We start from the raw sequence: 23,326 nt of genomic DNA, 5'->3' as shown, positions 1-23,326 counted from the left end.
TCACAAATAGATGTTTGATTCTTACCGTGCACATGCCAGTATACGCTAGTGTGTGAAAAATTATGTTATTACTGTAGGTTCGTGAGATCCTGCTTGGAGAACTCAATAGAGTTCTCTACCACCGTTAGTATTAGTGAGAAGTTTCACTTATACATGCGTTTTACTGGTTGAAAATAAAAAACAAACCGCTGTCAAGTCGAACACTTTGACAGCTGATTTCGTGGTTGAAAATAATTGGCGTTGACGGCACCGTCGAAAAATTTGCTTTTCCACCAAATATAGACAGTTTCTTATGGGAATTTTCGGTGGAGTGAAAGGATAGTACAAAGTCCGCCATGTTTCACGCACAGTCTGACGTTTGCTTATGGATTTTCTCATAGGAGTAAAGAGCTACAGAGTCGCCGTCAACGCCAATAAACAAACCGATTTTACAGGGCTGCCCTAGCTAGGTTGTTAAGGCTCTGAACCATTTGGTGGATTATTTTAACTTTTGGTTAAAATTTGACAGATGGAAAGTTATCGATGAACCCTGCTATCCGAGCATGGTTATTTCTGACAGACAAGAAGTTAAATTTTGACAACGGTGGGTCGAAAACCGGTCGATCGACAACACGGGGATTTTCGAACATAGAAAATAACTTTCGAAATGTCACTTTTAACCACGAGTTAATTTTAACTCGGCAAATGGTTCACAGCCTAACCCGCATAAACGCGAACCATAAATTGACCTTACCTAAAATGGTTAAAAATTGTTTATAATCCCTGCTAAACTTTAACTGAAATGGTTATGGAACTTTACATGAACGTTTAATGATAAAGTTTCAACCTTATGAATTATGATTTTTTGGAACTGGACCTTACAAATAATGGGTTGTTAAGAACCATTACCATTCCAAATTCTTGTTTTCTCCATACATTTTCGGAAAGAGAACTATATTAGAACCTTTTAACTTATGGTTTGAGAACTTTAATGGTAATGGTTATGGTAGTCAGTAAGGTTCACGAATGGTTTTGTAACATCGATCAACTTTATGTGGAATATATCGCGAATTGGTTGCCTGTAATTTACTGATTACCAATTCACGATATATTCCACGTAAAGTTGAGCGATAATACAAAACCATTAATGGACCTTACTGACTACCATAACCATTACCATTAATGTTCTCAAATCATAAGTAAAAACGTTCTTGTATAGTTATCTTTCTGAAAATGTATGGAGAAAACAAGAATTTGGAATGGTAATGGTTCTTAACAACCCATTATTTGTAAGGTCCAGTTCCAAAAAATCATAATTCATAAGGTTGAAACTTTATCATTAAACGTTCATGTAAAGTTCCATAACCATTTCAGTTAAAGTTTAGCAGGGATTATAAACAATTTTTAACCATTTTAGGTAAGGTCAATTTATGGTTCGCGTTTATGCGGGAAGTGAGATGTTGCGTCGAGAAGTCAATAAGCAAACGTCAGACTGTGCGTGAAACATGCACGGTAATCAAAACAAACTCTCTTATGACTATAAAGTACGCTCTTTCTTTGGAAAATGGGACTACCCAATAAACACGCTAAGAAAAAAGTATGCATTAATGTTTAAACTTTAACCAGTTTCGAGAAAACCCGCACATATTCATAAAATGAATAAACGCTGTTTACTCATCGGATGAATAAACACGTTTTTCTCGAAAGTGATTAAATTTTAATCATTAATGAATAAAGACGTTATTCCCAAAAGTGGTTAAATTGTATGCACTGGAAGGAATTTAAATGGCTGATTTCGTTTATTTTAAACATATATTATTATAAATTACAATCGAATAAAATCCAATAAAAAGTAACGTTTATTTCAAGATTCTGGTTCGTGTTGCTGTTTGGTCCACCGCCTTAGTGACCTTGTACACGGTGACCGGAGAATACTCCGTTCTTCTGCTGCCGGTTGGTCCCCTTGGTTTCAACGCAGAATCCATCATGTGATTCGCGAGGCTGTTCATATCGGCAATGGTTGGCAATGGTCAGGAGGATACTCTGCTGTGGTGGTGTTGTTTCTGCCCTTGGTGGTGATTCAATGTTGGGAACATGCTGCTCCTGGCGAATCTATCCTAATTGCGTACAAAGCAGTGTAGTCCAATCACGGAACACCTTCACACAATCCGGAATCGGATGTTTCCTTGTTTTCGCGATCCTTTCGTCGACCTTCCCGTTCCGGTGCCCGGCGAACTCGATCCGGATCGTTGTGCTGCCGTTTGACGCCCTATGTAGTGGGGATCAAAAGTTTTGAAATAACAAAACAATGTACCTTGTTAGATATACTTACTATTATCATCGACCATCTCTTTGGCCTGATCCCGCACATTCTGTCCTGTTTCCAAAGTCGGAAACAGATTCCGCGGAACAAAAACTTTATTTTCGTTCCGGCACTTGATTCCGAAGGAAGCCGCAATTCCTGCTACCAAATTTAGCAGCGCGGGAGAAAAGTTGCTATTCGTAGAAATGTCAAAATGCTCACTTATATAGGATTTCCAGTGAAAACTAGATGTATGAGTGTTCATTGCAAGACAGCCTATTACAGAATATTACATGATATAAGCCATACCCGGAAAAAAATAACCATACAATTACCATACAATAAAATACAATTACAAGGAAATCTATTGCCAACAATCGATCTTATTGTGCGTATATAGCACACGAAATTTTAACAGATTGTTATAACAATAGATGTACAATACGTCCCATTTAGCAAGAGTTTTCAATATTAGAATAACAATACAATTAATGGTAAACGGCTCAAGTTTGTTCGGGAAAAAGTGATATTTCGTATGGTTAAGATACATAACGACCCCCTTGTTCTATTGTGTATTCCCCCATTTACCATAGATTCTATTGTAGAAACAATACATTCTATTGTAATTTTATCGTTGTGGAGAATGCGATTTATTGTAAATACAATAAACTCTATTGTATGGTTACAATACAATTAATTGTACCTCTATGGTTCTTTTTTTTACGGGATAGTCTGTACGGGGTATTAACGAACTGATGAAAATAGTGTAAAATCTAATTGCCTAGGAAAACAATATTACGGCACTTTCAATTAAAAATGTAATTAATACGTGCAACTCTAATCAAAAATACCATATCCAAAATGATAGAACTATCCCTCAAATGGTTCGGATGATACGCTGAATACGTCGTTAAGCAAAATAACAATTTTATTAGGGCAACATTTTGCTAGTTTTGCCCTAATCATTGTTTGCTCCGGGAGGTACTGGGTACCCTATCGTTTATTATTATGACAGCAATCGAATCAAAACAACGTGCCGCAGCCAAAACAAAACAACGTGCGCGCACCGGAACAACAACAACAAGTTTTGTCGCAGCAATATTTCCCGAAAAGTTTTCTAAAATAGTGAAAAGCGTACAAATTGCAGTGTAATGAAAAATCTGTACCGTCTCGCTCACCAGAGCGCCCGCTTCGAGGGACTCCCGTTGTCCCCGGATGGTGGTGGCAATCACAGTCACCTGATGGTCGTCGATTCCAACAACAGCAATTTGGTGTACGTCGTTGTCGGTTCGTCGGAAGGTGCCCATGTATATCGATTGGACCGCTCAGATCCGCTGGATTGTCGTGAGTTGCTATCGATTCCGGTAACAGTGGTCGCCGTCGAGCATTTGGCTTTGAACGATGAACTGTGTCTGGCTACCGAGGCCGGCGAGGTGTTGGTGCTGAACGTGACAACGACGACGGGGGATCGAGAACCGGAGGTGGTTACGTTCTGTGCGGGGGGATTGAAAGCGATGGGTTGGAGTCCAGTGCAGGAGGTGGTGGTGTTTGTTGATTGGTAGGATTTTGGGACGCTTGCATGAAAGGTTGAAAGTAATTACCTGTTTCGCTGTAGGAAATTGAACGTGGTGACGATGAACAGTGCGTACGACCCGATCAACGAAGTGTGCCTCAAGGACGACACCTTTGGAGACCGGGAGTTTATGAGCGTCGGGTGGGGCAAGAAGGAAACGCAGTTCCATGGGTCCGAGGGCAAGAGCGCCGCTCGGAAGAAGAAGGAAGAGGCGGAAATGGCGATTGATGTAAGCAAGATTGATCCCAAAGTACAGATCAGTTGGAGAGCGGATGGGGCGTACTTTGCGGTGGGATTCCTGGGTCCGTTTGGGAGAGCATTCAAAGTGTTCAACCAGGAAGGTGCTCTCCAGTTTACTTCGGAGAAATGCTACGGACTTGAGGTTCCGATGGGTTGGAAGCCTTCCGGGTTATGGATCGCGATTCCTCAGATATTGAAGGAAAAATATGTGGTATCATTGTTCGAGAAGAACGGGCTGAAACACAGGGAGATTGAGTTGCCGTTCAGGCAAGAAGATGAGATGGTTAACGGCATATCTTGGAGTCACGACTCGGAAGTGTTGGTCCTTCAAACTCGCAAGAATGCTAGTGGCTTGAACTGTCTGTACTTCTACATCGTCTGTAACTACCACTGGTACATGAAACAGTATCTAGAAGTAAATGAGGAAATTTTAGGACTTCAGTGGGACTTGAAGTACTCGGAAGGCAGAACTCTTCATGTTTTGCTGAAAAACGGTCAGTACGAAGCTTCCCGATGGGAGTTTTCAGTGGATCACTCGACGGGGTTGAAGCAATCCGACGAATCGCTGGTGGCAGTGATCGACGGAGGATCCGTATTGTTGACCAACTTTCGGTGTGTCGTTATACCGCCTCCGATGTGTGGATTTACGCTGAAAGTGGACAGTTTGGTCAACTCGGTTGGATTCTTAAGGAATCCGGAAGGGCAGCTGGATTCCAATTGCTTCTTCGCAGTTGATTCCTACAACAAAGTAAGCTTCTATCGTCCGGAGTTTACAGAAAACGCAATTCGTCACCTCAGTGGTGCCCAATCTCTGGGGAAGCCTTTGGAGATTGGTCCCGGAAACTATTCGCATTGGCTCTGGTTGAGAAATGATGTCCTACTCGGCGTTGAAGGATCTAATCGGTTGAAGATCTTCTCAGTAGACGTTTTCAGTGGCGAACTTGCCATCTTAGGAACCCTAGAAGTTGGTTCTGATACTGATCGAGTCGGTTGTATCGAAGGAATCAACGCAGCGTCCGCCCTCGTCGAAACAATGACGGGGCAGCTGTTCAAATTACTTCTGCAGCCTTCCGTTTCATTAGAAGAAGACCTTAAACTGCCGGAATTTTGCGAACAGCTCCAAATTTGCTCCGTGGATCAGTTCGACTATAAGGTTTACTCCCTAAAGAACCGTCAGAATCTCTACGTAGATGGTTCAAAGCTCGCTTCCGATGTTACTTCGATGTTCCTAGCCGAGCACTACCTGCTGTTCACAACGATCGCAGAACTCAAGTTCGTCAACCTGCAGAACAATGTGATCGTCGGCGATCGTCGCGTCGAGCGTGGTTCCAAACTGGTGGTCGTCGTTGCCAAGTCGGCTCGGACCGTCTTACAGCTACCGCGAGGTAATCTGGAAGTGATCGCTCCCCGTATTCTGTCCCTGTGCCTGGTCGCAGATCACCTGAATGCCTTGGAATACTTGAAGGCATTCGATATCCTCAGAAAGGAGCGCATCAACTTGAACCTGCTAGTTGATCACAACCCGCAGCTGTTCCTGTCTAATTTGGACTGCTTCCTGCAGGAGATTACCAACGTCAACTGGTTGAATCTGTTCATAAGCGACCTGCAAAATCAGGACGTCTGCATGGCCATGTACGAGAGTAATTATCAGGGACGTGAGTCCGCCGTTATCGATGGGTACAATGTGAACGCGAAGGTGGAATACCTTTGCGATCGGTTGCTGCAGGTGATGAACTCAGCGAAAACGGACGTAAACTATATGCTTCCGAAGATCACATGTTACGTGAAGAAGGGAATGCTAGAGCAGGCCTTGGAGGTCATTTGGAACCTCAAAAAAGGGCAAGGGACGAGCGAAGATGCTGACGAAGCCCTCAAGTACCTTCTCTACTTGGTGGAGGTGAACGATTTGTTCAACGTAGCCCTGGGGATGTACGACTTTGGTTTGGTCCTGTTCGTGGCTACCAAATCCCAAAAGGATCCGAAAGAGTATCTTCCATTTTTGAATGAATTGAAACGCCTGGACGAAGACTACCGAAAGTACAAGATCGACTGCCACCTGAAGCGATTCGGTAAGGCGATCGAGAACATTGCCAGATATCGGGACGACGAGAACAAGTTCCACGAGGCACTCCAATTGACGATCGCCCACGGGCTGTATGGGAAAGCCATGGTTGCGTACAGGGATAATGAGAAGTATTACCGGAAGATTTGCTCTTGCTATGGAGATCACTTGAGGCAGAGCAACAAGCAGGTGGATGCCAGTTTGATCTACGAGAAGGCTGGAGACTACCAGCAGGCCATTGCCTCGGCTAGGAATGCTGCCGACTGGGAGAGGTGCCTCAAATTAGCTACAACTGCGGGATACGGGGACGAAGAGTTGAGACGACTGGTTCAATCGTTGATTCCCGCCCTTCAGGAAAGTGGAGAGTACGAAGCGGCATCCCGCTTGGCCAAGGATCACCTGAAGGACCCAAAAATCGCAGTGGAAATTCTGTTGGTTGATCACCTCTTCGGTAAAGCGCTGCTGGAAGCACATCTTTCGGATCGGGCACTTGTAGAGGAATTGATTCGCCCTAATTTGCAAGATTATCTGCAAACATTCCTGCACGAATTAACCGCTGAAAAGGAACAACTCGTGAAACAAAAGAACCGACTTTTGATGGTTCGGGAAGAAAAGGCCAAGAAGAAGCTGGATCAAGAGCTGGGCGAAGAAGACGGCAATGGTCGGGATCTGGAAGATTGCGATTTGTACTCGGAAACGTCAACGGTGGCCTCTTCTAGGCATACTAGCAGCTCCGGACGATCTAGGTAAGTTCAGTTAGTTGCTTCTTATAAAATCTTAACTAAATGTTTCGGCTTCTATCTAAAACGTTCCAGCAAATCGAGCCGCTCCAGCAAGAACCGCCGGAAGCACGAACGCAAACTGCTCAGCCTCAAGGAAGGCAACGCATACGAGGATATTGCCCTCGTCGATGCACTGCACACGTTAGTATCCCGTGTGTGCGGCATCGAGCGACAGCGTCAGGTGCGAGCCCTCTGCAAGGCGGCCATCGAGATGGATTTCCTGCAGCAAGCGGCCACGATCCAGAGGGACTATGCCGAGCTGTTGCACTTGGTGAAATTTTCTCTGGATTCCATTTGGATACCGGAAATGGTGGTGCCCGGCAGTGGGCAAGACGTTGAGGCGACGGCAATCGCTACCGGGGATCTGAGCCAGGTGCAGAACGTGCAGCACTATGCGATGATCAGTAAGTTTGAATCCCTTTGCTGCATAATTGTAAAATGGAAAGGAAGTAACTGTTGATTGGTCAATTCCAGAACCCCACCAGCGATACAAGCCGGATCTGCAGATCGTTCCGTGGCAGTTTGAAGTGTTGAAGTGATTTGGTGATTGTTCCGGAAGCGGAAGTAAAAGAAAATGAATGAGAATATAGGTAAGTGTTACTGCGGAAAGTGAATTACTTCAGTGACGACAAATTAAATTGCTGTTTGTTTTGGAAATCTTTAAAAGAACATCCTTGTTGTGTCGTGGGAATTGATTTTAACACTACGGAGGATCCAGAGCATACATACCTTGCTCAATGCAATCAGCTCTTCCTATTTGAACTAATCATTGAGTTAGGGGAAATATCGAGTACGTTTCGCCGAGCCATTTATTAAGAAAAGCAGCTAACGGCTATTTGACTATTTATCTTTGAAATCCGGTGTGAAAAATAGATTCCCAGAATCGTTTAAAAAAGGTCCGATTCCCGAATATTTTTCTAACCTCTCAGTATGTTAAAACTTTCTTACAAACAATTAAATTGACTGCAAGTCGCTATACCGTAAATCTTTCTAAGAATCTTGATTTTATATTATAATGTTGTCAAATTGATTCCTGGGCTGTCAGAAATAAGTCTGGCACAGTAGCAGGTTTATATTGTCGTGATAGTCGAGAGTTATGGAAAGACGACTACTTCTGTCGAAGGATAATTAGAAGAATGATTTATTTAACTTCAAACTCAAACTCATGGCTGCTACGATCTAACATATCTTAATAGAGCTACTACGATCGGTTTGCTCGTTCTTGACACCCCTCCTCAAACTGATCGCGGGAAAACTCCGATACTCGAACAGTGCTTCCGGAACGGCATCGTCGACAAACCTTTCGTCAACAAGTCAGCTCACCCGTTGGAATGTAGCGAACTTCAAGTTTCTTCGAAGCTACACACCCGCTCAAAATGTATCTTGACGTCGGTGTGCTTTAAACGCTTCGAAGGTCCGGCTGATTTCATGATAGCAATGGTTGATTGATTATCTTCATATAAAAGTGGCGGCTGCGGTTCGAGCACCCCCAAATCCTCCAAGACCTTGCCGATCCAAATGGCCTCGCACGCTGCGTCTGCTAAAGCGGAACATTCCGCTTCGGTTGACGACAAGGATACGGTGCTCTGCTTCCTGGTACTCAAACAGACTGTGACTCCGTATAGCTTGAACAGGATTCCCGAAACCGAACGCCTTTCGTTGATATCCGTATCCCAGTTCGCGTCCGCATAGCCAGTCACTTGCCGGATGGGACCGGTCGACCGGTCGTACACCAGTCCGTGGTCAGCTGTCCCCTGCAGATACCGCAAAATCCGCTTGGCGTGCACCCAGTGATCTTCGGATGGATTGCTCTGGAACTGACTGAAGTAATTCACCGCTGCGCTGAGATCTGGTCTGGCATCACCATCAAATAGGTGAGGCAACCTATCAGCTCACGGTATGGCTTCTCCAGCTTCTCGTCCGTGTCGTTCTTCACAAGTTGCAGACCCGCTTCCATGGGAGTTGATACGGGCTTGCACTTCTCTATTTCGAATCGCTTCAGGATCGATTTCGTGTAGTGTTCCTGACTTAGTCGCATTCGTCCCGACAACACGTCCCGGTTAATCTTCAATCCCAGGAACATCTTCGCTTGGCCCATGTCCTGCATCGAGAACTCCGACTTCAGCAGCTTCTTGATGGTACCGATGACTCCCAAGGAACGAGAGACGACGAGGATATCATCGACGAACAGCAGCAGGAACACCTTCTCACCATCACGCTCACATACGTACAGGCAGCTGTCACTCTCGGACCTGCGAAAGCCGATCCGGGTTGCAAACTCGTGTAAAAAGTCGTTCCACGCCTTCGATGCCTGCTTCAAACCGTTGATGGATTTGTTTAGCTTACAGACTCGATCCCCCTCCTCAAATCCTGGAGGTTGGCGCACGTAGATCTCCTCCGAGAGATGACCGTTCAAGAACGCCGTCCGGACGTCCATCTGGTGGATCAGCAAATTCTCCTGGTTTGCCAATCCCAGCACCATTCGAACCGTCGACATCTTCACCACCGGAGCTTAGGTTTCAGAGTAATCATATCCATACCGCTGCGTGAATCCTTTGGCAACCAATCTTGCCTTGTGCTTGTCTACGTTGCCATCCGGCGTCATCTTCAGCTTGAACACCCATTTGCAATCCATCGGTTTTCGTCCCGACGGTAGATCCACCAGCTCCCAGGTATTGTTTTCGGTGTACTCCATTAGCATTCCACGGTCTCGGCAATACTGCTGGAACTCGTTGCCGACGTATTCTCCGCCGTTGTCGCACCTAAGGCGACGGATCTTGCTGTCGAAATGCCCCTCAGCTATGCTCGCGTACTGCTTGAAGACCTCCAGTACCTCCTTTTTCGTCGCAAGGATGTATACGGCGGTAAAATGAGTAAAATCGTCGGTGAATGTAACGAAATACATTTTTCCGTTCCAGGTTGTCGGGGTCAGCAAACCGCACACGTCGCTGTGTACCAGCTCCAACGGCTTGTTGGATCTCGGAACTGGTACGTCTCCAAAAAGGCTGTCTCGCATGCTTCCCAAGCACACAAGGTTCGCACACTTCGTTGTCTTGAAATTCGTCCTTCCTCAGCACCATGCCGTTGACCATCTCGTTGTGCACCAGAGTCTTCAGACCACTCTTGCCAATGTGGCCGAACCTCCGATGCCACAGCTCGTACTCGTTCACCGGCAAGACTACCAGCGCTCCATCCACTGGTCCACGCTTCCCGGTGGAGTTCAGCACGTACAGCATGCCGGACAATTTACCAGTGGCAACCACTTCGCTGCCGTGCTTGATTTCCGCAGCATCACCTCCAAACGTCACACGCATCCCAAGCTTGCCGATGCGCCGAATGGAAAACAGGTTGTACTGCAGTTCCGGCACGTACAGGACGTCGTTCACCACGCTGTTGATTTGACGCTTTCCGACCATCGAGACCATGCTTACCGTGCCAAAGTGATAGCTGTACACGACCTTCCCGGAGGCCACCACGATTAGCACCGGATTGTCCAGCTTCACCACGTCTCGAAGGCAATCCGCTGACTGCACCATATGTTCGGAGGCGCCTGAATCGAGAATCCACCAGAACTGACTCAGATTCCCACCGTCACGCTTCGCTTCACCGTCCGACTCCGTTACAAACGCCACTCCGGACCCAGCGACGTTGGCCTTTTCCTTCCTCTTCGGCTTCCCGGACGACTTCCGTTGGTCGAAGTCCTTCTTCATGGGGCAGTTTGCGCGTTTGTGACCCACTTTGCCACAGGAAAAACACTTCATCTTGGGCCGCTCACTGAAAAACGCCGACTCACCATCCAGAGTGCCTTCCGGTTCGCAGTTGTTCTGACGCTTCACGTTTTCACTCAGCAACCTGGCCTTCACAAATTCGAGTGTGCACTGCTCCGCCGGCAGGGTTTCGAGGACTGTCACCAGCTGCTGGAACGATTTCGGCATGGTTTGCAGCAAATTGAACACCACCAGCCGCTCGTGCATCACGATGTCCGCCGAGGCCAGCTCCCGGATGATCCTCTCGAACCGCAGCAGGTGCTCTTCCATCGGTTCCGCTTCGCTGTACTTCATTACGGCCAGTTGCTTCAGTAGGTAAAACTGGCCGGAAATTCCCTTCTTCGCGAACAAGTTCTGCAACGTTGCCCAGATCGACTTCGGAGTAGATTTGACCTTGATGTACTCCAGCTGCGAATCTGCGATCTTCTCCACCAGCAACGACTTGCAACGAGCTTCCAGAAGTTTCCGCTCCGACAGCTTCGACTCCTTCTGCGCCTTTACCTGTGCCGTATCCGTTTCAGCCGCTTGGATCTCCGGAATTTCGTCCGCTTCCCGCCGGATGCAATCGATCAGCTGCCGTTCCTCCAATAACGTCTCCATCCGGAAACTCCAGTTCGGGAAGTTCTTCCCGTCGAAAAGGTAGGGCTTCTGTTTCGCTTGCATTCTTCCGGCTCTTCGTGAAAAAAAAAACTTCTTTGACTAACAATCTTTCGTTTCCAAGGGTTACAGGATGGCTGGGCCCATAACCTGTCGTGATAGTAGAGAGTTATGGAAAGACGACTACTTCTGTCGAAGGATAATCAGAAGAATGATTTATTTAACTTCAAACTCAAACTCATGGCTACTACGATCTAACATATCAGGCATAACATTTGTAAACAAACTTTCTAAGGCCCTTCACACGCGAACCAAAGTACACCCACGCAAATCAAAAACATCATCGGATAGGGGCAACTATCACCTTTCTGAAAGTGGTATTGGTTCACTACTTGACTAGCCTATTGGTCCCAAGTAAACGATTAACGTGCCCCATTCTAGTCAAAATTCTAGTACTACGCAATGTTTGTTTTGATTCGCTATGAAAGTTTGACAGATAAAATGAGGGGTTATTGGTTTTTCCTATGTTTCGAGGGGTGAATCGATTAGCTTGGGACCGAAGAGAGTACCAGAGCTGAGCCAAAAAGTTGAGCACGTTATTTCGGGACCTTCTAGTCTTAGAGTTACCTCTATGGTATAAGTCTAATAGCGAATTCGTTTATTATTCAGTTCCAACCTGGATCGGGTATCAAGATTGGGTCTGCTTGTTTTCTGACAAACTTCAGTTTGCTCGTTTGTTTTTAAAACCTAGCTCAGGTTGAGGTTCACACTGACAAAAAGTTCGGTTTCGCACTGGGTTGGAACTGGTGTTAACCCCGATAATAAACGAATTCGCTATAAGTGAAAATCCTAATCAAATTTTAAGTCTCAGCCATCTGGCTTTTTGTTAAAGGCGCAATCTCAAACCTTAACCAATCATTCTAAATGTGCAAATGCTGGTGATCTCATGTATGTTGCACTATACTGGTGTCACCCACGTTCGAATGCATGTCAATTAGCGAACGGAAGGAAATTGTAGCTTTATTTAAAACCGATAAGTCCGCTGTCACAGGCAGAAAGGATGAGGGCAGGTAGTAGGTAATTATTGGTCTTGGTCAACGATTTGATAAATCTAGATAAACCCTTCAGATACAGATACATATACAGACAAGCGTGGAACATACAAAACTCGAATTTTTGAAGGAAGAAGCGCCAGCAGGAAGACCGAGATTGCGAGGCGATGGAACATCTGTACCGCGTAAACGACACACGACAAGTTCTACGAGAAACTAAATAGGTAGTACACGCAAAGGTGCGCAAAGGCTACGTGCCGCAAGCAAGGAGTATGACGAGCACCTCAACGGTGATACAGCAGAAAACGAAAATGGCATAACAACTGACCTTGGAACACGCGCAGAAGACGACAGGCTACTGGCCCCTGATCTCCAAGGAGCGGAGAAGGAGATCGGTCGGCTGAAGTTGGAGTGCTGCAACTACCGCACTATCACACTGCTGAGCCTCGCCTACAAGATACTCTACCAAATTCTATGCCGGCGCCTGTCACCATTTGAAAGAGAGTTCGTGGGGTAATACCAGGCGAGATTCACGGGTGCCCGCGCTACCACGGACCAAATTTTTGCGATTCGGCAGGTTCTGAAGAAATGCCGTGCCCACACATCATGTGTTCATCGATTTCAAATCCGCATAGGACACAATCGATCGAGATCAACTATGGCAGATTATGGACGAGTACGGATTTCCGCATAAACTGACGCAATTGGTCAAGGCGACGATGGATCGAGTGATGTGCGTTGTTCGAGTATCGGGGACACTCCCGAGTCCCTTTGAACTTTGAGACGATGGCGGAAACGTACATCAGACTGAAGGCTGAAGCTAGGCGGATTGGACTTGCCATCAACGCATCGAAGACATAATACATGAAATGTTCTAGGGAAAAACAATGTTAGCATCCCACCCCGAGTTCAGATTGACGGTGACGAAATCGAGGTGGTCGATGAGTTCGTGTATTTGGGCTCACTGGTGACCGCCGAAAATGATACCAGCAGAGAAATTCAAAGACCCATTATGGCAAGGAATCGTGCCTACTGTGGACTCCGGAGGACGCTCCGGTCGAATAAAATTCACCGCCGCATGAAGTTGACTGTCTACAAGACGCTGAATAGATTGGTGGTCCTCTACCGTCATGAGACCTGAACTATGCTCGTGGAAGACCAGTGGTGTTTTCGAGCGGAAGGTGTTGCGTACCATCTACGATGGAGTGCAGATGGACGACGGAACGTGAAGGTGGCGAATGTACGACGAATTGCACCAGCAGCTGGGAGAACATTGCATCGTTCACATTGCAAAAATTGGGCGACTACCACGTCTCTTACGGCCGTTCGCCGACTCAGTGAAAATGGTTCTCGAAAGTTTTTTTTTTAAATTCTTTATTTAAGGTTAGTTCATCTCTAAAAAGGGATCTCGAAAGTGACGCAACAGGAACAAGAAGAAGAGGGGAATGTGGATCGACCAAGTGGTAGGTGACCTGCGGACCCTTCACAGACTTCGAGGCTGGCCATGGATCGAGTAGAGTGGATACGCCTTCTTCGGACAGCAGAAGATAATAAGGCTTAGCGTGATTGGTAAGGTAAGTAAGGCTTTAAAATCGCATAGACTGATAGTGAATAGCAATTGCATGGTAACGAAAACACAGAGGAGCGTACACTGCCCATAGTCCCATATCAATCTCATATGGATAGGAAATCAAGCAAAGATGGGACTGATATGCGATTATGGGTAGTACACCTGATGTCACACATTAAGGTGATGGTAATAAGGTCGGTGATAATATGACATTTACACAAAAGCGGAGATCAAATCAGATTGGTCAACGTATCAAAATTCGAAACTTCGATTAAAACGTGGAATCTGTGCAGCACCAGTGGAGAACACTCAAAAGCTGCAGGTCTCATCAACCGCTGCCTGCGGTATATAACTTGTGGCTGGTGGCCTCACAAATGGATCTTAGATGTAAATGTCAGCAGAAGCCGATAGCAATAGAAACGAAGTCTGCAGGCAAGCGTTTGATTATGAATTAAATCCGCCAGAACATTGCAGCAAAGACAAATACTAAGGCGGCGGAGCGTCAACAAGGAAATTAAGCAAGCCGATAGGAATTTGACCTGGGCCCAGGTCAAGCAGCTGCCCAGAATGGAAGTCATTCACTTTGGTCCTGTACACGTCTGGAGGTTACCAGGTATTTGAGTACGACGACGATGCACGTTGCCCCTTAGAACGGAATGAAAGCGAACAAACCTGATGTTACACAACAAGCCGGCGTGTTTTTTTTTTTTTTTTTTTTTTTCACCAAAACAACAAAATCTTTTATTTCTTTTCTTTATTCTTTTAATCTCTTACTATCCCATAATCGGACGCTAGTGGGACCAAAAAGCCTGCTAGTGAAAGGAAAGTCGTTATGCTATACGGTCTAGCATAGGCCACGACTAAATTTCCGTAGGTTCATGCCTGGGTTAAGTGCAGATCGGTAGACAGCAGCCAGCCAGGGTGTGAACTGATCAATAACAATAACAAAAACAATAGACTGATAGTGAATAGCAATAAACGGAGTTATCCGGATAGTTTTAACTTTAGATATTATCCATTATTTTTATATTCGAATAGTATCCGGATAGACTTTGAACAGTTTATGTTTAGAATAGAGAATATGGGTATTATTGGAATCGAGGTGACTTCTAGAGGTCAGAAACCGATGTTTGACACTTTTTTAAATCCAATATGCCGACATTGGATTCAGAAAAAATGTGAAATACTGTCAAATACCCTTAATAGGGTATTTTTAGAATCGCGTCGCAAAATCGATATCCGACGCCATCTTGAGATCCAAGATGGTGGCTTCCGGTTTCAGAAAAAATCAGGCAAACCATGACCGATGATGTTGTGGATAGGGACAACTCTCACCTTTCCGAAAGTGGTATTGGTTTGCGTGGGCGTACTTTGGTTAGCGTGTAAAGGGCCTTAGCAAGTTTGATAACAAATGCTTTTGTGCCGTTATCAAATGTTACGCCTGAAATGTTATATACCCTACGGGGCTGTTCATAAAGTACGTAGGCAGCTTAGGGGGGGGGGGTGTTGGCAATCAACCACGGCCTATACAAATTTAATTTATTTTGTATGAACAATTATCTACGCAGGGGGGGGGGTCAAGAATCCCAAAAAACTGTCTACGTAGTTAATGAACAGCCCCTACAATATGGGTATTTTCGGAACGGGGACGACGCGCAGATGCCGAAAATCAATGTCCGTTGCCATTCTGAAATTCAAGATGGCGGCCATTGGGTTCAGAAAAAGTGTCAAATACCCCACAATATGGGTATTTTCGGAACGGGGATGATACATAAATGCCGAAAATCAATGTCCAACGCCATTTTGGCTTCCAGTTTCTGAAAAGCGGGAAATGCTATCAAATATCCATTCTAGAAACCTAGCCTTTGGTGATGTTAAAAGCAACGGTCTATCAGCGGCCGGTAACTGGTGCGGAATATTGTTAGAGACCGCCTAAAGAGGATGATGAATAGACTTCTGTAGTTTGTTTTGTGTGAGTTGCAGTTTTATTTGAATTAAGGGTTCTAATGGGGTTAACCGTATTTTTCTCTTGAGCCCGCTCTAGAACTTACATTTCGTATTTAGATCCATAAGTGAACTGCTGATATGAGTTCCTCTGGCTTCAATATACAATCAAACAGTACGCAATGTTGTGAACAACTTCACTGACAGCTGTCCAGCAGTGCTCCCATTTTATTTACAACAATCCAATGCCTACGTGATTGTGTCGAATGTGTACCGAAGGTGTGCCAATGGATGTGCCCAAGCTGTGTCGAATCTAATTTCGGCACAATGTGCTGAGTGACTTACCCCTTGCCTAAACACTACCTACACCAAAAGGAAAATCTTTTCTTGTGGACAAACTTTTGACTTTTGACCATAGTGACCATGCATTATGGACTGTTCTGAGAATTTCCAGTGTTTCCCTTTCATAATACAGAATCTACCGAAGTGATCCTCCAAAAACCAGCTCTAACGGAATTTCGCCAGAATAATTAAACTGTTTACTCACTGTTGAAGCATTTTTGAAAGTTAAGACCAGATCAGAGTTAATCTGAAAGATCAAATTACACTGCCATTGGAAACAACACGAAACTCCGAACAATTTCGCAAATTCATAATTGAGTAAATTTACGAGTAAAGCACTTGAGCACGTACCGGGCTGGGCAGTGGGCATGTACCTAATTAGCATTCAGTGTAGGAATTTCGCAGCGATAACCAACGGAGATCGTAGAATGACTGCCTCTCAAGTACGCACCATCATTGCACCAAGCAAACAACAACAAGACCTCAAACTCCGAATCATTGTGTTGTGCGTTTATCCATCGAGGCAGTAGGTACAAGTACGCGCGGTAATTATTGCCGGCGTGTGAAGTACTTGTTTTGGAATACAATTTGGCGTTCCCATGTTCTCGAAATTGTTATCGCTGGCTGCGGTTGGCTTTCTCGGGGTGTACTGCTGCTATAGCTGAAAAGCGCCAATTGCAAATGATTGGATTAACGGAATTTCCGTTGTTGTTTTTGTTGTTGCTACTGCTGCTGGCTATAGCTACAAATGGCTCGCTCCTGATGGGTATACAATACTGGCGCACTCAGTGGCGCTGACGCAGCGAGTGACCCGCTTTTCTTCGACATGGGTGATTAATGGGTTGACCGGAGGAACCTTTTCAAAAACAGAGAGCGAGAAAGGGTTCAAGTGTTGCTAAACGGTTTATGGAAGAGTTAAAGTGTAGATCAATCGGTCATTGGCGAAGTAATTGGGAATCTCCATCTCTTGACTGGCAATTTTTCAAAACATAACATTGATTGAAGCTATTGCTTTTGCTACTCCTAATACCTAATAGTTTTGCGGTGAATTAGAAATAGCACTTATGGGTCGTCGTCATTTTGAATAATCTCGCATTTGCAGATCTATCCCGTTGTTTGACGTATACAGAGTTCGACTATTGAAGAGTAACATACATTTTTTTTAGGAAAATGAACGCACAAGAGCTTTCAGAAACATATTTGAAATATTTCCCCAATTGAATATGATTATTTGACTTCGTGTGACCTTCGAAACAGAATGATTCACACCCAACTAGATATTTACTCTTCACAAGGGTTTACTGATCTTATTATGTTGATTGCTGTAGCCACCAAACGCTTGTTAGACAGCAAAAGAAAAATATGTTTCCAGTTCCATCTTATTACCTCATGAAGCCACAGGAACGAGTGATTGACTCCGATGTTTGTTTTCTACCACCGACCGCAAACAAACTAGCCAATTCATCCACATTAAAATGTTCCGTTCAGCTGATCCCACATTCGTTTGTCAACCTCCTCCCAAACCTCTCATCATAACGTGCGTTGCCAGTTGCCACTTTCCGGAGCATTAACGGCTCGGAATGCTTTAAACTCATTAAACCGTTCCATTGTTTTCCGCACACACACACACACACACACACAAGTGCTCAAAAAACCAACAACTACCCAGCAACAATCAAATGCGATGATTTGCAGCGGAACAAGAGAAGATTAAAAATCCAAAACCTTCTTAGAGATTAGTTTCACACGCGGACTTAATCATCATAACAATCAATTCATACCCTTCAAATCGAACTTCACTTTATCTTCATGGCCTCCTTTGTTCTGGGTCTCCTATCGGCGAAAATATACCGCAAGAACAAACGATCGATTCGATCTATGTACATATCTGGATACCGCGATCGGCGATTGACCGTGCACTGCACTGAAAAGGAGGGGCAGAAAAGGAAGCAATGAAACGTTTGATATTATTATAACAGTATTCAATCAGAAATTGCTGCTGATAGACCAGGCAAAAGTGAAAGACACTGTCGAACAGCGATAGGTGGCCTCCAAAAAGATATCGGGATAAACATGGTCATGTTTTATTGGGGGGCGCAGGTGGAATTTTTGGAAAAGATAAGCATTGTAATCACATGGACATTCACGTTACGGTTGCATAGGTGTTGTTTATAAACTACGTAGGTTGTTTTTGAGAAAACGTTGGTCTCTTCTCCCCCTGCCTGGACAGTAGTAGTTCATACATGTTTGACGTAGACTACTTCGAACGCGAATGTACAGGTTTTAAATCGAAAATATAAAACTGCAACCGTCACGAAAAAGTGTTAGGTTTTGAACGCTTATAACTTTGTCATTTATTGATGAAATAAAAATCCAAATGCACAAATCGATTGGAAATAACTCTACGAATCTGCTGAAATTATTCCAATTTTCTATAAAAAAAACCTCTTGAAAATTTTACAAATAAAAAGCGATAATTGTATCACTGTTTTCATGAAATACGTTTTCCCTAACCCAGTTGTCGTACTAGTTGGTTGTGCATTGTTCTGATTGAACCTGTACAGTTATAAAAGAGCGCTGCTGTCGCGCCTCCGCTCATTTTAGCATCGGAACGCGCAAGGTACCAACAGCAAGCAGTAGCAATTGCTTCGTCAGCGGTAAAAGGTGGAATTTTTCTAAAACTGAAACTTCCTCGCAGCGGATGGCAACAACGAGTGTGGGGGGGGGGGGGGTGGAAGGAGACTCAGCTCTTCATTGAAATGTCCTACTGACGGTTTTCTATATATCGTCGGTTTCATGCAATACTGTCACAAGTCGAATTTCGTGAAAAATCGCTACCTATATATGCCTTTTCTACTTTTTCAAAAAAGTCCGAAACGAAGCAGCACCAAAGACACATTTGAAGTTTTCCCTATGTTGCCCATATAAATCCTTTTAGCATATTAATTTGTTCGTGCAATATGGTCACTACTCAATATATTGCAATATTTTCGCCCTATTTATGCCAAATAGTTTGATAAAGGTGGTTCTCATCTAGCATCCAGAACGGCAAACACATCAAGGAATGTGTTTGCAGCTAAGTTATTAACGAAAGAGAAAGTCGATGAAGATAATCGATCAAAGTCACTTACACCCCTTTCCTTCTAACCCCCTCATATAAGAACGATGTCGTCGTACCGAAGCTCATTTTGCATCGGACAACGTAGTGGACAGATCGCCTGTGCAACTAGCAGCAGCAGTATCTCCAACGGTAGGAGGTGGAGTTTTCTGACTCGGTTCGATCAATCAGTCCTTCTCAGGACCACACATTTTTACAGCAAGAGTTAAATTCCTGTGATAGATCGACGATATTGACCGATTTTCAGTGAGACTACAAAATTATTTCCCACTTGGGTTCCGTTAAAATATTACGTAACGCGGAAAATGTAATTTTTATAAAACACTCACCCCCTATATCCACATACTAGAATTGAGCTCTCAATGACGCTGTTTACCCCCTGACGATAATAGAATATGGTATTGCCGAAGCCGTCATTTTTTTTTCTTGTCTTGGTATAATAAAAACGCACAGACAGAATTATTAATGTCTAGTTAAAAAACTAATCCTATTTTTAAACATGGTTTTCGAAATATTAAAATCATAATCTTCACGCGATTCGTTGAAACGACGGCAGCAAACATCCAGTGGATTGTTTTGACCGTAGACTGTACGATGCTGAGGAATACGGAGGTCATTTTGTCGCGTCTGCCTAGCCGGTGCATTGAACTGGATTTTCCCTAGAAGTTCAGCACAGTCTACATTGTTGTCCAGAATGTCGAATATGAACAGCCGTTGCAGAAGAATCCTTCTATCAGCCAATGTTGAAAGACGAATTAAAGCACAGCGATCCTCGTACGGCGGAAGAACAACCGGATCGTTCCATGGTAACAGTCGTAGAGCGTAGCGGACAAAGTTACGTTGAAGCTTTTCAATGCGAAAGCAAAGCGTGACGTGATACGGTGCCCATAGTAGAACGCCATATTCCAGTATGCTACGCACTAGCGAACAATACAATGTTTTTAGACAGTATACATCCTCAAATTGCTGCGTGTTGCGCTTGATGAACCCTAGTATCGCATATGCTTTGGCGGTGGTTGTTGCAATGTGCTCGGTGAATTTCAGCTTACTGTCCAGTATTAATCCAAGATCCTTGATTGATGACACACGGTTGACACTTGAAGCGTTCATCTTATAATCGAAAATGGCAGTTGTCCTAGATCGGTTGAACGAGATGATGTTACATTTACGAATAGTCACTTCCATTCCGTTTAATGAGCACCATTCAAGAAGCGAGTCGATATCCATCTGAAGAGCGCAACAATCGACCATGGAGGTTATCAGGCGGAAGAATTTCAGGTCATCAGCGAACATGTACTTCGGTGATCTGATGAGTCCGCACAGATCGTTAACAAACAGCACGAAAAGTAATGGTCCCAAATGACTTCCTTGGGGAACCCCGGAAGTAATTGAGAACGTTTCAGATGAGGTTCCACCGAGGCGTACAAAAGCCCAACGCTCAGACAAGTACGATTCAATCCATTGAGTAAGCCACTGAGGGAATCCCATGTGTTTGAGTTTTTCCACTGCCAGTGCATGCGGCACTTTGTCGAATGCTTTAGAAAATTCGACATAAACTGCATCGACCTGTTGTCGCTTTTCAAGGCTGTCCACAAGAGAAGAAACGTAACACATCAGGTTGGTTGTTGTTGACCGCTTCCTGACAAATCCATGCTGACTCTCTGATATCACATGTTGAACGTTACGATACAAAGAATCATGGACAAGACTCTCCAAGACTTTAGGAAAGCAACTCAAAAACGAAATTGCACGATAATTTTCGACGTCATTAACATTACTACTTTTATGAATGGGAGTGATGGCTGCAGTTTTCCATTTGTTGGGAAATATGCCCTCCGAAAGAGATCTGTTGAAGAGTATACTCACAGGCAAAGTGATTGACTCCGCACACCGATTGATGAAGAAAGGTGACAGACGATCTGGACCTGCTCCTTTCGAAGTGTCGATAGAAACCAGCTTAGCAAAAACATCTTGCCGAGAGAAGTTGTAGACGGTCACGTTCAAGTCGTAGTGCGGCAAATTGCTCAAGTACGATTCAGTCAAAGGTGGTCGGTTATTACTTTGCACACTTCGAACGCCGAGAACAGATTTGCAGATTCTGATGGAGATTCAGCTGCCTCACCTTGGTAACGAAGATGTCGAGGCTTTCCGTTTATGTCTAGGTGTTTTACGTACATCTTTCGATGGCCCGCAACAGTCAACAGCACACGAAAGGTAGAACACATCGCCACAGGAGCAAATATGTCCTCGTAATCAGACCCAAAGCGCTGACTGCATCCTTGCGCTACGAGTCTGGCCTTCATTCGCTCAACCTTTCCGTCCGCGTCCATCTTTTTCTTATACACCCACTTGCTTCCGACAATGTTGGTAGCAGGCGGTGGGTCCACAAGCTCCCATGTATCGTTTGAAACCAATGAATCGTACTCAGCATCCATCGCAGCAATCCAGTCCTTCTTCTCAGCACAGCTAACAGCTTGCTCGTACGAAGTCGGCTCATCCTGGTCCACCGTTGCCATTCCAACAAAATAATCGCCAAATCGTGCTGGCAAAACTCCTCTGGTGGAACGACGAGGATTTTCCCGCTGATTTTCATCCTCCGGAACAGGAATATCTTCACCGTGATACAGATCGTCAGCCGATTCATATCCATCAAAGTCTTCTTCAACTTCAGGTTCTTCTTCGGATTCAGACACAGGTGCCACTTCACGCGTGATTTCCGGTAGTGGCTCCAACTCGACTGTCGATTCAGTAACTTCCAGCTTCCGATCGGCACCGTTTTCACTATCCATGCGCCAATCTTCCAGGAACTTCACATCCCGGCTGATGGTGATTCGTCCCGAACCCGTATCCAGCAGCCTATAGGCCTTATGCTCGTTGGAGTAGCCTAAAAACATCAGTTTTCGCGCTTTAGGCTCCATTTTCTTACGCGTCTCAGCTGGAATATGTACCCACGCATCACAGCCGAAGATCCGGAAGTGCTCATACGACGGAAGTCTTCCGTACCATTTCTCATAGGAGCTCATTCCGATGGACCTAGAAGGTACCCGATTCTGAATGTAGGTCGCTGTTAGAATCGCCTCACCCCAGTACTTCTGGTCCAGCTTTGCCTCCAACAACATACAGAGCGCCATCTCTTTCAGGTATCGGTTCCGCCTTTCTACCACCCCATTTTGCTGTGGCGAGTAGGGTGCGCTGAACTGGCTCACTACACCCTCTGCCCGGAGGTAATCCTGCAAATCCTTGCTGATAAACTCACCTCCACCATCAGACTGCAAAACTCGGGGTGTCTTGCCGATCTGCGTCCTGCAGAAGCAAATGAAGTCCATGATCTTCGACGCGGCATCCGACTTCTTCCTCAAAAGGTACACGAAAGCCATTCGTGTATGGTCATCAACCAAACAAAGGAAATACTGGTTTCCACTCGGCGTGCACTTCATCGGCGTGTACGATGTCCAACTTCTCCTTCGAACCTCTATCGACACTCTTCGGGAACGGTGCTCTTGCCATTTTGCCTTCGAGACAACATTGACACACAGTGCGTATGCCACAATCCACCAGCTTCATGCCAGTTGCTTGCTTATTTGCATGAATCGAACGAACCGCATCGGGATCTCGGTGGCCTAGGCGTCTGTGCCACGTATGCAGACAATGCGACGTGTGCGCCGTCTGGACACTTATCATGGCTTGCTCCGAAATACACAAACGATACAAACTTCCATGCCGTTCACCTACCGCACACATCTGTCCATTACGCATTCGTATCTCGCACCAATTCTCACTGAACATCACGTCAAAGCACTTCTTCGCAAGGGTACTCACCGATACAAGTCCACTGGTAAGTTTCGGCACATACAACACCTCACTCAACTCGATGGTTATCGGTTCCCCTGTATCGGTCACACCGACAATGATTCCACGGCCAGTTCCAGCTACCTCAGCTCTCTCGCCGTCAGCCAACATCACAGTTGTTCCGCCGGTCTTCTCCAGCTCCTTGAAAA

At 45.0% G+C, this 23,326-nt stretch overlaps 1 protein-coding gene across 1 annotated transcript; it reads left to right on the top strand.

Annotated features, from left to right (window-relative positions):
• Positions 1–3,367: 3,367 nt before the first annotated feature.
• Positions 3,368–7,491, top strand: Elp1 (elongator complex protein 1). Its single transcript, XM_065232451.1, has 4 exons — positions 3,368–3,839; positions 3,897–6,902; positions 6,972–7,342; positions 7,413–7,491. The coding sequence occupies exons 1-4, from the start codon at positions 3,433–3,435 to the stop codon at positions 7,475–7,477; spliced, it is 3,849 nt and encodes a 1,282-aa protein (XP_065088523.1). The 5' UTR covers positions 3,368–3,432; the 3' UTR covers positions 7,478–7,491.
• Positions 7,492–23,326: the final 15,835 nt, after the last annotated feature.

Source organism: Ochlerotatus camptorhynchus, unplaced genomic scaffold, assembly GCF_037179485.1.
Source record: "Ochlerotatus camptorhynchus isolate MF236.1 unplaced genomic scaffold, CSIRO-AGI_Acam_v1.1 ptg000370l, whole genome shotgun sequence".
Lineage (NCBI taxonomy): Eukaryota > Metazoa > Arthropoda > Insecta > Diptera > Culicidae > Ochlerotatus > Ochlerotatus camptorhynchus.
The sequence above is the reverse complement of the archived record's forward strand: the minus strand, read 5'-3'. Positions and strand labels throughout refer to the sequence as shown.